The sequence below is a fragment of the Perca fluviatilis genome, chromosome 4, assembly GCF_010015445.1.
Source record: "Perca fluviatilis chromosome 4, GENO_Pfluv_1.0, whole genome shotgun sequence".
NCBI classification, from domain to species: domain Eukaryota; kingdom Metazoa; phylum Chordata; class Actinopteri; order Perciformes; family Percidae; genus Perca; species Perca fluviatilis.
This window is the reverse complement of record NC_053115.1, coordinates 38,296,872-38,314,404: the sequence shown is the minus strand read 5'-3', so window position 1 is coordinate 38,314,404 and position 17,533 is coordinate 38,296,872. Positions and strand designations below refer to the sequence as shown.

Below are 17,533 nucleotides of genomic sequence, written 5' to 3'. Positions count from 1 at the left end.
TATAAATAGTGATGACGTGTGCTCACTGAGCTCAGGAGACTCTGGACAAAAAAAATCCTTGGAACACTTTGACCCTGTGAATTACAGCACTTTATGAAAGACTATGCACTGGACACACATTACTAAACTCGATTTGCACATCTTGTTTCATTAGTTAAATTTTGTAATTGTATTGTTTATATTGTGATTGTTGTGACAGGTAGCCTACTGTATGTCTGCACATTGCCTTAGTTAAAAAATGTTTTAGCAGCCATCTCCAGGAATGTTCTCTGGGTCGGTGAAAAAGGCAAGTGAGAGCCAGACAAGGTCCAGAATATAATGTTATTTATGGTGATTTTATGAATGAATCAGTCTATGGTATGAATATGAAAACCTTCACAAAACCTCCCTAGTAAAATGATTTTCAAAAAAATTAATGATCATAAATATGGTTGGTACATAAATTGGCATTTGGTCTCAGCTGTCATAATCCCTAGTTTTAATTTTTCCATAAACTGCTGAAAGTCTGACCCAAACAGCTAATCTGCGGCATGATACAGGAAGCCAGCTCCACTTTTATGAAGGAATACATTAAGATAATATAGTGCCAAAGGAAATTGTACATCTAATATTTAGAAATGTGTGTTTGTGTTCACATTGTTATGTGTAACCCATGAACGTGTGTTATCAACAAAACAAAGGCATTTTACGGGAACAATAAAAATTAGATATTTCTTTACCGGTTTAATCTACCACGCTTTATTTTGAAACGCCGTGCAGTGTAAAAAATAAGTCTTGATGTGAATACAGCAACTTGACTGATCTTTCTTCTGATTGGACGATTATACTTACGCTCACTCGGGCCAATCACGAAGCAGCTAGGTAAATATAAAGTCGGGTTCGGCAATATTTCAGTTCTTTTCTTGAAAACTCGACCATAAAACAAACACGAAAATGTCTGGAAGAGGGAAAACCGGCGGCAAGGCAAGGGCAAAGGCGAAGACACGTTCTTCTCGTGCCGGGCTTCAGTTCCCCGTCGGCCGCGTCCACAGGCTTCTGAGGAAGGGTAACTACGCTCAGCGTGTAGGAGCCGGCGCCCCCGTCTATCTGGCGGCTGTGCTGGAGTACCTGACCGCTGAGATCCTGGAGCTGGCTGGAAACGCTGCCCGCGACAACAAGAAGACCCGTATCATCCCCCGTCACCTGCAGCTGGCTGTCCGCAACGACGAGGAGCTCAACAAGCTGCTGGGCGGAGTGACCATCGCTCAGGGCGGCGTGCTGCCCAACATCCAGGCCGTCCTGCTGCCCAAGAAGACCGAGAAGCCCGCCAAGAAATAGATACCCGGAACTGGCTTCAACCAAACCAACAAAGGCTCTTTTAAGAGCCACACACATCCAACTAAAGACCAGTCCTTTTACATACTATTGTGAGCCAACTATTACAATGAATCCCCACATATCTACAAACGACATGTATGTTGATCTAGCTTGTGAGCTCATTTAAACAGTGTAAGTAGATATAAATTTAGCAGTTTTCGTCTTTTGTATATTTAAAAATCGACTTAAGAATAAATAAAGGAATATAACCTTACGAACGCCACCCTTGATCAGGGCAGAGCACCACTCGAGCCGACAAAGCATAATTAACATATACGCCAAAGGCCCGATTAGTACGTAATGTAGTTGTTTCGCCATTACAAGATAGAATGCAGTGTCAAACCTTTCAGTAACCCCGCCACTTTATAACCGGCGGATAAAACGACAGTTTTAGGCAAACTATTTATGAAGCCATCCAGGATAGCTAGATATGGTTTTCCTTGTAATATAAAGGGTGAAATGCATTGATTCCGGACTGCTCTGTTTGGGATTAGGTTATGTTGCCATTATTAAACCTTTATTATTAGTTCTCTTGTTGAAGCCACCCAGGATAGGCAATGTAGACATTTATTGTAAGTTTCTGTCTGCACTACTTAAGTGCATAAGTTTATAATAGTACATAACATTGTCACAATATTGTTTCGGGACTGTTGCTCAGTTAGTGTTTGTATGTGGCTCTTAAAAGAGCCGTTGTGGGACTGTAGGACGATCTGTTGTGAGTTTAAGCCCTCTCTCCGCGGATACGGCGGGCCAGCTGGATGTCTTTGGGCATGATGGTGACCCTCTTGGCGTGGATGGCGCACAGGTTGGTGTCCTCGAACAGACCGACCAGGTAAGCCTCGCTGGCCTCCTGCAGAGCCATGACGGCGGAGCTCTGGAAGCGCAGGTCGGTCTTGAAGTCCTGAGCGATTTCTCGGACCAGGCGCTGGAAGGGCAGCTTGCGGATCAGCAGCTCGGTAGATTTCTGGTAGCGACGGATCTCTCTCAGAGCCACGGTACCGGGCCTGTAACGGTGAGGCTTCTTCACGCCGCCGGTGGCCGGGGCGCTCTTACGGGCAGCCTTGGTGGCCAGCTGCTTCCTGGGGGCTTTACCTCCGGTAGATTTACGAGCGGTCTGCTTGGTTCTTGCCATTTCTGTTTCGCAGTCTTCTCTGTGCTCACAGTTCAAGAAGGAATAGTGCTCGGAGTGAACAGCGGCTTTATAAAGGAACTGCCGGAGCCAGGGCAGCGCTGATTGGTCCAGACCGGGAGACACGCGGGCTGTAGCTGAATAACTATTAGACAAAAGGAATTCAAATTTAAACACTCACACAGTGGCTAGATAACGGCTGCTGTCTCAACAATGGTGCATGTAGAAAATAAACGGTTACAAGTAGGCTTAGGTTTACATTATGTAAATATTTGTTTTATAACACTTTTAAAATTCCTGCTTGTTGTCTAGATTGAACACTTCAAAGTAAAATCGAGTCACTGTTTAATTCTCACTGTGATGTCAGAACATTATTTGTCTGAGTGGATGTGGAAAAAAAATGATATATATTGTATAACATTTATAAGCAAACAAATACAGATAATAGAGGAAATTTAATACATACCATTAAAGCTGGACAACAGCAAACTCAAAGTATTTATTAAATCCATAAAGAAACAGGACGGTGATGTAGTGTTTGATGAAAAACAGAAAAGACAAGTGATCAGAGAATTATGTGCCAATGCATAGAAACATATAGAAATAGATAGAGGTTGTGTAAGTTTGTTTTTAGATAGGCTTCCCTCATACAGCTCTCTGAATTTTATAGAGCTTGAGGGAAATATAAGAAAGACAACTAAACGTTGGTAAAAGCCCGGCCCTGATGGCCTGTCTACAGAGTTTTATCAGTTAAATATCGATGATGTAACAAACGTCCTCACAGAGATGTATAATGAAGGTGTGAACAGTGGCTGTTTGGGGGAATCCTTTTATCAGGGTGTAATGTGTTTATTATATAAGAAAGGTGATGAAAACGATATTGATAACTACAGACATCTGACTATAATGAATACTGATTATAAAACATTAGCCAAAGTAATTATGAATAGATTAAATAATATATTAGATGAAATTATAGAAAAAGAGCAAACATGTGCCATTAAAAGCCGTTTAATGTGGGACAATCTCTGCACACTGAGAGAAATGATAAATAAACCTGATAAAAAAAGACTTCTATATAATCGGGCTGGACCAATAAAAAGCCTTTGATTATATTTCTAGAGACTATTTATGGGCTGTAATGAAGTCTTATGGCTTCCCAGAAAATTTTATTCATTTGATCAGATGTCTGTATGTTAAGTCTAGTATGTGTATTAATGTAAATGGTGTGTTAACAGAATCTTTTAATGTAGAGAGAGGGGTGAAACAGGGCTGTCCTCTTAGTGCTGCTCTATATGTCCTGGCCATCAGCCCCCTTATTAAAATTATAAACTCTGAGAGGCTCATATCTGGTACACGTGTTGGGCTCGCGCCCAAAATCACTGCCATGGCCTACGCAGATGATGTCACTGTTGTTATTAAGAACCAGATGGAGATGGATGTGTTAATTAATCATCTGAACCTATATGAACTGGCTTCAGGGGCTAAATGAAATCATGATAAGACAGAGGGAGTTTGGATCGGAGCTGAAAGTAACAAACGTGACCTCAATATTAAAGTAAAGGATGAAATTAAAATCTTGGGTTTGACCATTTGTAATCAAGACTGTAAAAAACTGGGAAAATAAACTGTGTGAAGTTGAAGAAGAAGGTAAAAAATGGGAAAATAAAAACACCAATTATAAATCAAGAGTCAATATTGTAAAAGCTTTCATCTTATCCAAACTCCTGTTTTTAGCAAATATCTTTCCTCCATCTCACAAAATGATAATGAAATTGAATAAACAGTGTGTAAACTTGGTTTGGGGTACAACCAGGGAAGTAACAAAAAGAGAAATCATGTATAAAAGTAAAGAATATGGGGGGCTAGGGGCAGTAGATATGCAAATTAAATTGTACATAGCTTTTGTTAAAAACATGTCAGCAGCCATCTCAAGGAATGCTCTCTGGACTGGTGATCGCTCCAAGTGGAGGAAACGGAGAGGGAGAGCCAGACAAGGTCCTGAGTATAATCTTATCTACGCTGATTTTATGTATGAATATGACAATCTTAAAATTGACTGGAATGGCCTCCCGAGTAAAATGATTTAAAAAAAAATCAATGATTATAAATATGGTGGATATATTAATTATAAAAATTTAACGTACAACGAAGGAACTCTGTTCCTGAAATAAAAAAAAAATAAGAACCTCTGAGAGCATTCGCGATATGAGATGGCTGATGTCGGTAAATGGACTTGCTGTTAGAGCCGTAGTCTCATGGAGTTGTTATGTAACAACAACAAAAATGTCCCATGATTTACTGCGACGAAGATGAGACTCAACAGCATCTCTTAATGGACTGCTACAGGTCAAAAGAAGTCTGGGAAAAGCTAAAAGTGTATAGTGTAAATATTGAGCTTTCTTATAAATCTGTTATGTAGGCTACTGTATTATTGATGAGATTCTATCAGAGAATCAAAAAGAACTGTTACAAATAATCATATGTATTGTATGCATCAAGCTGTGGAAAACGCGATGCTGTATGATTACACAACAGATCATACAGCATAACCCTAACCCATTAACAGTGACGATGTGTGCAAACAAGTTCTTACTGAGCTCAGGAGAAGAAGAACCGTGGATAAAAAACAGCTCCTTCCTTGGGACACCTTGAACTTGTCAACTTTAGCACCTTATGAAAGACTCTTGATGCACTTTACAAAAGACTATATGCACTTTATGAGACTCTCCATACTCTGGACACACTTTAAGCTCAATTTGCACATTTGTTTTACTTTTTTGCTTACTGTATGTTTTAAATGTATAGCCTATAATTTGTAATTTGTAAAACCTTAAATAAAGCTCTTTAAAAAAAACAAAAAAAACTGATGCAATATTTCTTTTATCATAACATACCTGATTTGTGACACTGTCACCCAGTTCATCCACGTTATAGGAGATATAGATGGACTTAAAGGTTTATTATATTGTCTTTTGTTTGAATAAATTAACTGGCCACAGCCTGAGTCAACTTCACCTATTCAGTTCATCTTCATTTATTTCATTTTCAATTGTTCTTTCTTTTTTGGTTTCCATGTAGATCTTCATATCTGCAACATCCATGTTTCTTTGTCCCTCCAATTTTCAAAGAAGTTGGATGCAGATCATTCAAATAAGCTCTTTCCTATTGGAATGATCTTTCCTTTTCTCTGAGATCTACTTAAGACCACTGCTTCTGGACATCTTTATTTTCTCATCTTAAAACAACCCCATGCTTTTAATGTATAGTTTGTGCTGAAGACTAACGGCTGCAATTGCTCTTTTGGTGATTCATTGATTAATTATTTGTGTTGCTGTGTCTAATTCTTTTGAAACAGCTGGGTAGTTTATGAGCAAGCGGTTTTAACTTGTAACACTGTTCGATTTGTAGGTTTAATTATTTTGTATTTATAGGACCCCCATTGAAAATGTAATGCTCCATCTTAAGGGCCTATCCTTCCAGCTAAACGAGATTTAGAGGTAGATTCATGAAATGTAAGAGGAGGTAACGTTACTCACTTGTTTTTTCCCCTTTTAAATGTGGCACACTAACAGTAAACATTAAATTACTCTTCACCAGCACATTCCATATCGATCAAAGTGCTTCGATATAACAAATGATGGAAAAAAACAATGGAAACAGACATGGGAATGTGGTAGGAAAACAGCTCTCTTGTGAATGTGTGGTGGCTCTTAAAAGAGCCTTTTGGTGCACTGAGTGCAGGTTAAAGAGCCACTTTACTTCTTGGACTTCTTCGCTGCAGCTTTCTTTGCCGGAGCTTTCTTCACAGGAGTCTTCTTCTTTGCGACCTTTTTAGGGGCAGCCTTCTTGGGAGTAGATTTCACTGCTGGCTTCTTAGCAGCTTTCTTCACAGGAGACTTCTTGGCCGCTGGTTTCTTGGCTGCTGGTTTCTTAACGGCGGTTTTCTTGGCTGCGGTCTTCTTCACTGCGGTTTTCTTGGCGGCGGTTTTCTTCTGCGGGGACTTGGCAGCGGGTTTCTTCACCTTAACGGGAGCTTTCTTGCCTGATTTGGCAGCTTTAGGCGCAGCCTTGGGGAGCTTGAAGGATCCGGAAGCCCCAATCCCTTTATTCTGGACCAGCTTTCCGTCGGTCACCAGCTTCTTCACCGCGGTGTTGATGCGTTTGTTGGACTTCTCCAGGTCGATGCCTTTGGTGGCTAACGTCTTCTTGATAGCTGGAAGCGAGGTGCCTTTACGGTCCTTGGATTCTGTCACGGCGTCGAGGATGAGCTTCGGAAGGGAGGGTCCGTCACTCTTTGCCCGGGGAGCTGCCTTCTTCTTGGGAGCTTTGGCCGGGGCTTTCGCCGCGGGAACTGCTGGAGCTGCTGGTGCTTCTTCTGCCATGTCTGTGTCTTTCTCTGTCGCGTTACAGTCTGCTGTTCCTGCTCGGAGAGGAGGCGGGACTTATAAAGCTCATGAGAACCGTGGAGAGTCAATCCACAGCCGCTCCGCTGACCTGCTGAAAATGTGGCGACACTTTGTGTTTTCTCTTCCACAATTTGAGGATAAAATTCATAGAAGATAAACGTTTTAAAACAAAATTGTTATTTTAGTGGTGAGAAACCCTTCTCCCCTTCAAACTGAGCTCATGTTTGGCGACGAGGACTCGTTAATTTGATTCCAGGAGGCTTCAAACCTTTCGGATACACAGTCATTTCGGACTACTCGCAGCGAGTTTTCCTCACGTTTTGTCTTTAAAAATATCTAAAAGTAATGTGTGTTAAATGTGACAGTGGTGTTCAAGTAAGCAGAGACATTTTATGATATAACGAAAGTGAAATAACTGCATTATTGTGTTTTATTTAGTTTAAATTGGGGAAGTTTTCAGTGGTGGTAAACACACTGGGTGCTGGGTGTGACGCTATAAGCGGTTACCTGACACAGGTTTCTCGGCTGGCATTAATCCTTAACATGATGGATTTGACATGATGGGCCTCCAAACACAGGTTCATATTTCCAAATTCTGCTGTCCACAAACCTGACTACGTGATATCACTGCAACCAGCTATAGTTTGCATCAAAATCTTTTTGTAATATGATCTGGTCCCTGTTATTCATAATCGGCCTAGTCAATTTGTCCGTTTATGTGGGATTGCAAAAATAGTTAAATATGACAAATAACATGAAAGCTTCAGATTTCAGATCGTAGGCCTATGCCTATGCATTTCTGGTTTGAACATGTAATTTTTTAATATAACATGTAGTCTTCTGTAGGCTATGTATAAACTTGTTTAGCTTAAACTTAAAAGGTCTTTAAAAAGAAAGGAAGCCCATTTCTGACAATGTGATGAAAAAAAGATCTTGGACGGCTTTATAATAAGGAACTTTCTCAAGATAATTACTTTGTATCTCAAAATAATGAATAACTTTCTCCAAATAATGAGAAGTAGTAAAGACTAAAATGCAATGTATTTACATTTACTCTACATGAGGGCAGAGTTTAAAGGAACTGAATAAACCCTAAATAAATAATTATGGAGGCAATGTTTGTTGGCAGAAGGTTGTGATCAGTGTGCAATTTAATCTGAGTGTTGTCAATTAAACAGCAGAGTTATGCACAAATTGCACTACCCTACCCCACCCATACTGTTCTATTTATTTATTTACAGATGTGCATACTGTAATTACACCTATACATAGCCAGATTCTACTGCTCTTCGTACTATTCATCCTGCACATGTTGGTCTGACAGCAGGTTTACTTCAAGCTGGTCTATCTGTTGACAGCCATAGAGTAAAACCACTATAGTTGCCTAAATGTAAAGTCTACAAGTAATAGAACAAAGTAAGACACAAAGCAATGAAGCAATGATAAAGACCATGTAAGATTATGATTATAAAAACCCAACTGTAAGTGGTACATATGTGTAATAAGGACAGGTACAACATTTATAAAAACAAATAGTATTATATACAATTAAGAAAGATAAGATACACAATATATAATAGCACAAATGTTGGGCAAAAACAAAGTATACAATAGAAAACTAATGTAAAAAGCGATAACTGAAAACATTCTTGGATACTTTGTATCCAAACACATAATTGCTCTTTAATAAGACGTGTCTGTCTCTTTAAAGAGCTGTTGGTTTAGTGGACTGCAGCAGCGGGACGGTTTACTTGGAGCTGGTGTACATCGTGACGGCCTTCATGGTGCCCTCGGACACGGCAAGCTGGTCACAGTTATAGAGTAAAAACAAAATAGTAGCCTAAATGTAAAGTCTACAAGAAGTAGAACCAAGTATGACACAAAAGCAATGATATAGACCAAATAATGCCCATTATATTAATAAATACACATTAAGTATTGCACATTATGGAGATTACAATGACCTTTCTTTACTGTACATGTAAAACCATTTAGTGACACAATTCATGGGTACTTTGTTTTCATATAAACATAATTAAATGACACTGTGCTCTCTTAGAAGAAGCGTGGCTCTTAAAAGAGCCGTTGGTTTAGTAGATCACAGCTGGGGGACCGTTTGTGTGCTTTGCTGTAAAATAATACTATTGTCAAGTCTATGGTGTAATAGAACTGTAAGACACAAGCAATAACAAAGACATTATCATGCCCATGACTATGGAGATATTAAGGAACTTTCACTACATCAAAAAATATTCGTAGATAGTTAAAAAATGGCATGATTGAATGAAACTATGCTCTTAAAAGAAGTGTGGCTCTTAATAAAAGGTGTACCAAAAAAAAGGTATATAACAAAGGTTAAGGAGAAAATCCAAAAAGCATAATATGAGCATTTTAACAGAGCTGTGTTGTTGGTTTGATAGCAGGTTTACTTTGAGCAGAGGCCTGTACTACGAAGCAGGATTTGGCGATAGCGAGCTAATTTCAGGTTCATGTTTTTATATGTTTCATTTGCTCTCACGATCGCTTCCACTGCCAGGTTTGCAACTGAAATAATAGGCTAAAGCAACGACAGTTTATGGAAAGCACAAGTGTAATTATGGTCAGATCTTTGTCATGACTAATGAGGAAGTGATATTGATAAGTGTTGTGATTTACGCATCTACGTACTGCAAGCTTTCCTCCTGTTTTAGCAAGCAGCGACTGTATTGCGTTTTATCTGTAAAACCGTGTCTGTGTTCTTATTTATGTAGAATTATAATTTGCTCTTCTTATATAAAATATGCGGCTCTGGTAGATGTTTGCGATTGGTTGTCCTGTGCAAACACCACCTCTTTTATGTGAACGCACGCGCGCCACTGGATTGACTGAACTAGTTGATAAACAGCGTCGCGTTACAGCTTATGCGGGACTGCGGTTGTTAGGTTAGGTGAAGCTGGATAACTTAGAGATCCAGGGCATGTTGATCTTGCTTCGTAGTACAGGCCTCTGGTGTATCTGTTCACAGCTATAGAGTTAAAACACTAGTAGCCTAAACGTGAAGTCTACCAATAATAGAACAATGCAAGGCTAAGACTCAAAGCACTGTAAGACAAAGTAATTATGAAAAGCCCATTATAAAAACCCAATTTTATGTAGTACATTTCTGAAAATTACAAGGGGATTTTCCTTTATTGGCAGGTCAACTTTAATGTCAATTCTGCATTATGTGCTAGACAACTGAAATAATATTTCTCTGACCCATTGAAAGAAGGGAGATACAACAAATCAAGACAGCAGTTTATATTTAAGACAATTATGAAGAATGTTACTTAATATTTAATTAAATATTAACAGGAAATTTGATAAATCAAAGATCACAAATCTATGAATTTAAATGAAACTTTGCTTTTTAAGAAAAAAGTGCGTGGCTCTTAAAAGAGCCGTTGGTTTAGTAGATTACAGCAGCGGGATGGTTTACTTGGAGCTGGTGTACTTGGTGACGGCCTTGGTGCCCTCAGACACGGCGTGCTTGGCCAGCTCCCCGGGCAGCAGCAGCCTCACGGCGGTCTGGATCTCCCTGGAAGTGATGGTGGAGCGCTTGTTGTAGTGGGCCAGACGGGAGGCCTCACCGGCGATGCGCTCAAAGATGTCGCTCACAAAAGAGTTCATGATGCCCATAGCCTTGGAGGAGATGCCGGTGTCGGGATGTACTTGCTTCAGCACCTTGTAGACGTAGATGGCGTAGCTCTCCTTCCTGCTCTTTCTCCTCTTCTTGCCGCCCTTGGCGGCGGTCTTAGTCACGGCTTTCTTTGAACCCTTCTTGGGCGCTTTCACGGTGGCTTCTGCTGGCATCTTCGCTTCGGATCGGAGCTCCTGAAACGGATAACAAAATCTCGTTCCGGACGCCTCCTTTATATTCGCGTGATGCAAATAAAACTGTGCTGTTGCTCGTACAGGATTGGCTGAGCTTTGTGACTGAGACTGCGCATGCGCTTACACAAAGTAACCGTCCCAAGGCTGATGTTATTTTAGATATCAGACTTGTAACTTGAAAAAAGAAATGATGTTTAATAGTGTGATTCTAATGGCCAAACTGTTTTTCTATTGGAAGTAGATTTACTGTTTCTAAACCACTATTTGTATTGAGACACCTTCACTTAAATATAGATGTCAGTTTAATTTGATAAAATTTGCCCACGAATCTACACTGAAAACTAAAACTTTTTTTGAATTATCTAAAAGACAAATAATCCAGTTTCATTTTTTAATTAAATTGATTGAATATGTGTGTTTTTTACTGGATTATCAAAATTGTGCGTACACATTGGTTAAACATTTTTAAAGTGTGTTCTTGTTTTGGTATAAAATGAAGTTTAATTTCTAATTTTTAAATTAAGATTTATTTTCCTTACTGGTTTATTTTAATAAAACGATAATTTTTACAGTCATGTGTGAAACCATTTTAATTTAGATTTGAATGCACTTCCACAGACAAGTTGATGCTCACTTTCACTCGGATTTTGAAGCAATTGTGATGTATATAAAAAAAAAAAAAAGGGATTTTAAAGGGTAAACAAATACCTCGTTTAAGTAGGCCAGGCTTCTTATTGTAAAGACGTAATAAATTATAACCATTGTGTTTACTTCTGATTTAAAGTGTGCTGTTAATGACAGGATTAGAATAAAAAGAAAAAAGCTCTTTGAGGAGGATTTGGTGGCTCTTAAAAGAGCCGTTTCTTAATGAGACTGACTACAGCTCACTTCTTCTTGGGTGCTGCCTTCTTCACTTTGGGCTTGCCAACCTTCTTAGCGGGGGCTTTCTTTGCTGCTGGGGCCTTTTTGATCACTTTCTTGGGGCTCTTTGTGGCCTTATTGGAGCTCTTGGCTGCTTTCTTGACTGCAGCGGCTTTCTTGGCCTTCTTCAGGGACTTCTTCGCGGCTGCTGGCTTCTTAGCTGTCGCTGCGGGCTTCTTGGCTTTAGGAGCGACTTTCTTGACCGGCTTCTTAGCCTTGGTGTCAACAGCCTTCTTGTTCATCTTGAAGGATCCGGAGGCTCCGGCCCCTTTGGTCTGGACCAGACCCAGATAGCAAACAGTCATTGAAACTATGTTAAATCAACATTCCGTTGTCAACATTAAGTCATTGAAACAACATCAAATTCTGATGTTGATTCTACATCATTTTGCACCCTGTTTTAATATTGAAACAACGTTGAAATCCTGTCCATAGATCAACAGAATTTCAATGGTGTTTCAATTATCAGGAATATTGAAACAATGTTGAAATTTCAACTGAACTAAGGATCAACGTGATTTCAATGGAATTTCAATCATTATTAAGCCATAGAAAAGTATTGCTAGGCATATGAAAATGTAATGCCCTAAATTAAATAGCCTATAATGAATATCCTGCTTTATCTACAGCCAGGATGTTAAAAAGTGATGGACCATTTGAAAGCTTGTATGCTTATAGCCTAGCCTGGCCTTGACCAACTGACACTTTGCTCGTTTGAAAGCCATGACGTCTCTCCCCATGTCTGATGCAGAATCCAAAAGCATGATGGACACTAACCATCATGTTAACGAGTAACAGTATTTGATTTAGTACAATTCATTCATATCGAACATTACATATTTAGCAAGCTTACCTGATCATATTCGCCCCAAGAGTCCAGAAATGAGATGTGTCCGTTGCAGTACGTTGGTCTACCACCCAATGATCTACCAACCAAAAATCAATGCATTTTCAATCATATTTCCCGGTCAACTATATATCAATGCATTTTCAATAATATTTCCCGGTCAACTATATATCATTGCATTTTCAATCATATTTCCCGGTCAGCTATATATCAATGCGTTTTCAGTCATATTTCCCAGTCAACTATATTTCGATGGCTTTTCAACAAGAGGTCGTTTCCTGGTCAACTCTAAATCAATGACTTTTCAACACATTGGCAATATTGCCCGGTAAACCAAATATCAATGCTTAATCAATCATAAAGATAACTATAGATCAATGTTGTTCCAATGTTGTTGCCATCAACATTAATAACGTCAGGTTTCATCGATATGGTAATGGTGATTCAACATTTATTTTGCATTGAAATTTCAATATCAACCATAAAATGATTCAGATGGAAAATCAATATTTATTCAATGTTGGGTTGCTGTCTGGGGAGTCCCCTTCGCCACCAGGCTCTTGATTGCGGTCTTAACACGGGCCTTGTTCTTGTCCACATCGTAGCCTCCGGCAGCCAGAGCCTTCTTGAGGGCGGCCGCAGACACGCCGCTCCGCTCCTTGGAAGCGGCCACAGTCTGAACGATGAGCTCGCTGACGCTGGGGCCGGCCTTCTTCGGCTTGGAAACCTTCTTCTTGGCTGCTTTGGCCGGCGAGGCGGCTGGAGCTACTTCTGCCATTTTCTAATCAAGATTCTGTTTCTTCTCAACACAAAACAGAGAGTCTGACTGGACTGATGGAAAGTACATAGCAGGGTGGTGCACTTAAACACACCATGAGAACCGTGGAGACTCAGCCCATCCCGGTCGGTGTCTCCTCTGAGCAGTCTGGATGCCACTTTGTGTAGTCTCTTCACTGATAAAAGCCTCCAAACTAAATGTGGGAGAAGTGCTGCAGTCTGACAGTGACGGGGCTGATAGCGGACTCGTGTGTCCTCATGTTGAAGTCCCGCAGAGCTCTGATGCTCTCTGCATTTTGTCTTTAGAGCCTCCAAACCTCACCTCTTTACTGCCGTGGACAGCACTGCTCAGCGGCTTTTCCCTCTCATTTCTCCCTTAAAAGTATTTAAAATACATCAGAGCCCCATTTAAAGCAGTTTTCCAGCTGGTCCACATGTTTGTTCATGGACTCGACGTTAAAACAATCATCTGCTGTTGGTGAGATTGTAATAAACTGAAGTTTTTCTGGTGGCAGCAAACACACTGAAGATGGCCGAGTTTAGCTAGACTTCCTATCAGAGCTGCTCGCTGTGAACAGCTCCTCTGCTGAGGAATACGTTTAATATAAATAGTTAGTAGCAGGGTTCGAAATGACTTAGGACTCTTGGGGGGTCCCCTAAAATGTAATTATAAAAGATACTGAAGACTACCTTGCTCCACTATATACTGCAGGCAAAATTATATTGACATATTTCGAAGGTGGGATAATGGTCTTGGGATGTTTTTCATGGTTTGGGCTAGTCCCAGTATTGTAGTGGTGTCTGGAGAAGTGGATTGGCTATAATCTAACAGGTAATCCTCTAATTCTGGAGCAACAAAGTTACAGCACCTTATATAAATCCCTGACATGACAAAGTGGATAACAGGTCATTCTTTCCTTGAGCAAGGAAGTTAACTAAGTTACCTAAATCCAGCAGGTGTACTCATTATGGCAGCACCATGCACCTTCAAAGGGTTTGATCAAATACAAATGGCATTTCTCATCCCTTATGTTAATGGAATTTGTAAAACAACTAGCCGCTGGATTGAATAATAATGATGTCTATTGACTGTATTAGATGGTTTACTTTGTTTTAAAGTAGTCAATCTATAACCTGAACTAAAATCTTTAGGGACACGTTTAAAAAAAAAAAGAAGAACCACATTATTCAAAATCACTGACTGGACAATAGGGTTGGGTATCGTTTGGTTTTTTTTCGATTCCGGTGCTAAATCGATACTTTTAAAACGGTGCCGGTGCCTAAACGGTGCCTGAACCGGTACTTTTCAATAAAGTTAAAAATAAAAAGAAGAAGAAAAAAAATAAGGGTAGTAAACAACAGTCAGTGACTTGTTTATTGCTAAGGCCATGGTCAAAATTAAAGATTTAATAATAATGTAATAACTATAACAATAACAATAACTTATTTCACCAGTAAATTGCTGTTGAACCCCAGATGGGAAAAGGGTATTTTACAAATACTGTGAATGCACCACGAGGCTACCTGTTTTAAGTGAATACACCGTCTTTGTTGTTTAATTCCGACAACGGCAGCTGCGAGTGAACGCACCGTCTGTGTTGTTTAATTCCGACAACGGCTGCTGCTGCGCTGCAGTGCAGACTGTTACATCCCGCTGTTGAAGTCCTCCACAGTGAAATACAGTCGCACTTTACACTGTTTAACGTTAGCTGTCAGCATTTTACCGGTGTTTAATCCAGCTGCTAGCTAAAGGTAGGCTAACGTTACATGCTGTCAGGTGTGGTGTAAAGTCAAGCACCGAAATGAGGCACCAAAACTTTTGTTCTTATTCGGTCTCGTTACTACCGTTTACGTCGGTACCGGTTCCCTATTGGCACCGAGTTTCGGTACCCAACCCTACTGGACAATTAGGTTGTTATGCTAGCTTTGAATAACTAGTCTAACTGCTATATGTCTGCTGTTAGCTGGCAGATTATTTGGCTTCATACCTATGCTTCATACACATACAGCTAGCAAGAAACGTTGACAAACGCACTCTTCTAATCATTACGTTACACTGGGTATCTAAGTTAGTTAATGCAACTTTTGATATAGGAACACCAACTCCAAATATTTTACTATAATAAGCAATTATTATGGAGATATAAACATAATCGAAGCACTTACAGGATTTTCATTAGGGATTTCACTCTTTGTGAGGCTTCGTTTTTGCCGCGTTCAACAATAACATACGTGTCTGCGCCATAGACTGTACTGTATGCGCCGGAGGACCACAACAGCAATCTGTGATGCTATTAGCTGCCCTGATTGCTGCCCAATCGCGCTAGGAAATAAATAAATTATTGTTATAAATATAAAACGTCACTAAAGACCTATAATTTTCACAATCATTTTTAATGTTAAAAATATTTGTCAGGGACCCCCCAAAATCTAAAAATAAATTCTTATAGGGGGTCCCTAATGACTTATGGGGGGTCCGGGACCCCCCCAGACCCCCCTCATTTCGAACCCTGGTTAGTAGCCTAGTTCGATTAATTATAAAAAACTTAATTAAGTTGCAATTGGATTTCCTTCAAAAGTCTCAGATCAACACAGCAGTTCACATTCTACCGAGCTAAGATGAACTACATATAAGGTATTTTTCATACAGCTCAATATGTCCCACTTAACACATATTTTATATTATTTTTCCTCTTGGTTATTATGGGGTTCCATTTGTGCCAAAATTATGTCTCACTGCCTATGTTGACTTTAAACTGTACTTCTGTAGTTTTGTTATTTAACCATGTTGTCAGGGACATGCAAAGACATTTTGGGCAGCAGGGGCTCAAGGGGAAAAAAAGGCCTAATAGTTAATAAATAATTATCATTTGAAATTTAAACAAAACGTTATATATATTATACCTTAACCTTTCCAATTTATCTTATTTCACTTACACAATTGTTCAATAGATTTCATAAATACTCAAAATAATCATTTCACACAGAGACTTTTTAGTATTCACCAGGTTAAACACCAAAGGAAACTCTGCTACGTGTTTGATGCTAGTTTCAAGTGTATGTAGAGAGAGAGAGAGTGAGAGTAACCAAGGAGACGGACATAGTTTCAGTAAGAATTTGGTCATTTTGCAAATGGTAATTAATCATTTTAATTCTTTTGGTGCTATTGGAATAAATAACACAGAAAAATCTCAACCCTAAATCTTCACACTAAACTGAAAAAGGTTGCTCCGGCAATTGTGTTAATTTTACTGGAAAAAACACTACACCAATAATGAAAACATTGTTATTATTAGATGATGAGCCTACGATCCAAATGATGAAGTTTACTGTTTACTGCAGGACACTTTTTCATGTTGTGGTCAATTTAGAGATTTTGGTCTATGTTGCGTCTTCTTCTACTCTAATGGAAATGAAACTTCCAAAATAAACATTAAGACGGTATTTATTTTAGGCTAAATCTGTAGATATCCTCTAAATTAATCTACATATTTAAATGAGACAATTAAGGGGGAAAGACTCATAACCTATTAACTGGCCCTTGTCAAATGAATGCAAATTAGCGCATTTTAATTAGTTAACGCCTAATTTGCATTCACATTTGCATCACATTAGTCTGTATGGCCATGATGCCTCAACTAAACCTTAGCTAACTTATTACATTAGCTAGTAGCTCATGCATGTTAGCAAGACAGATGATAACCATTTGTTTTGTCTTTTGGCTAACTAGCTGTAAACTCGAGACACTGGCTGCTTAGTCTTTTGTTCATCAACACTCCATCCACACAAGACAAGAAAAACTTTCTGGAAGGGACTGCAAATGTATTCATTGGATTAAAAAATCTCTCTCTCTCTTTCTCTCTCTCTCTCTCTCTCTCTCTCTCTCTCTCTCAATTCAATTCAATTAAATTCAATTAAATTCAATTCAATTCAATTTAGTTGCTGTCCCTTCTCCTCTAAACTATCTTTTTTTTACCCGTCTTCCCTGGATTTGTTTCAAGAAAAGTTGCGTCCAAACGAATCCACTTGTAAATGACTCAACACGCTACTTCATATTCCAGGCCTATAGGCGGCGCTGTTTCTGCTACAGAAATTTACCAAAAAAAAGGGAGAAGAAGAGCATAGTCACTTCCACTTCCCATCATACACTGTAAAACTTTTTACTGTAAATTTACAGTAATATACTGGCAGCAGCTTCGCCAGTAAACTACTGTTTATTTACAGTAAGCATACTGTATTTTA

The 17,533-nt window shown here is 39.3% G+C and overlaps 5 protein-coding genes across 5 annotated transcripts; 1 reads left to right on the top strand and 4 right to left on the bottom strand.

The window, feature by feature from the left end:
• Positions 1-920: 920 nt before the first annotated feature.
• Positions 921-1,369, top strand: LOC120557042 (histone H2A-like). The gene has a single exon (XM_039797059.1). It carries the CDS (start codon positions 934-936, stop codon positions 1,315-1,317), a length of 384 nt encoding a protein of 127 aa, XP_039652993.1. The 5' UTR covers positions 921-933; the 3' UTR covers positions 1,318-1,369.
• A 548-nt stretch (positions 1,370-1,917) lies between these two features.
• LOC120557035 (histone H3) lies at positions 1,918-2,551 on the bottom strand. Its single transcript, XM_039797051.1, has one exon. The coding sequence runs from the start codon at positions 2,486-2,488 to the stop codon at positions 2,078-2,080; it is 411 nt and encodes a 136-aa protein (XP_039652985.1). The 5' UTR covers positions 2,489-2,551; the 3' UTR covers positions 1,918-2,077.
• A 2,869-nt stretch (positions 2,552-5,420) lies between these two features.
• On the bottom strand, positions 5,421-7,579 carry LOC120557029 (histone H1-like). The gene has a single exon (XM_039797044.1). The coding sequence runs from the start codon at positions 6,868-6,870 to the stop codon at positions 6,244-6,246; it is 627 nt and encodes a 208-aa protein (XP_039652978.1). The 5' UTR covers positions 6,871-7,579; the 3' UTR covers positions 5,421-6,243.
• Positions 7,580-10,043: 2,464 nt separating this feature from the next.
• LOC120557049 (histone H2B-like) lies at positions 10,044-10,741 on the bottom strand. The gene has a single exon (XM_039797065.1). It carries the CDS (start codon positions 10,723-10,725, stop codon positions 10,348-10,350), a length of 378 nt encoding a protein of 125 aa, XP_039652999.1. The 5' UTR covers positions 10,726-10,741; the 3' UTR covers positions 10,044-10,347.
• Positions 10,742-11,630: 889 nt separating this feature from the next.
• LOC120557052 (histone H1-like) lies at positions 11,631-13,310 on the bottom strand. Its single transcript, XM_039797069.1, has 2 exons — positions 13,054-13,310; positions 11,631-11,952 (listed from the first exon to the last, which is right to left on the bottom strand). Exons 1-2 carry the CDS (start codon positions 13,290-13,292, stop codon positions 11,631-11,633), a joined length of 561 nt encoding a protein of 186 aa, XP_039653003.1. The 5' UTR covers positions 13,293-13,310.
• Positions 13,311-17,533: the final 4,223 nt, after the last annotated feature.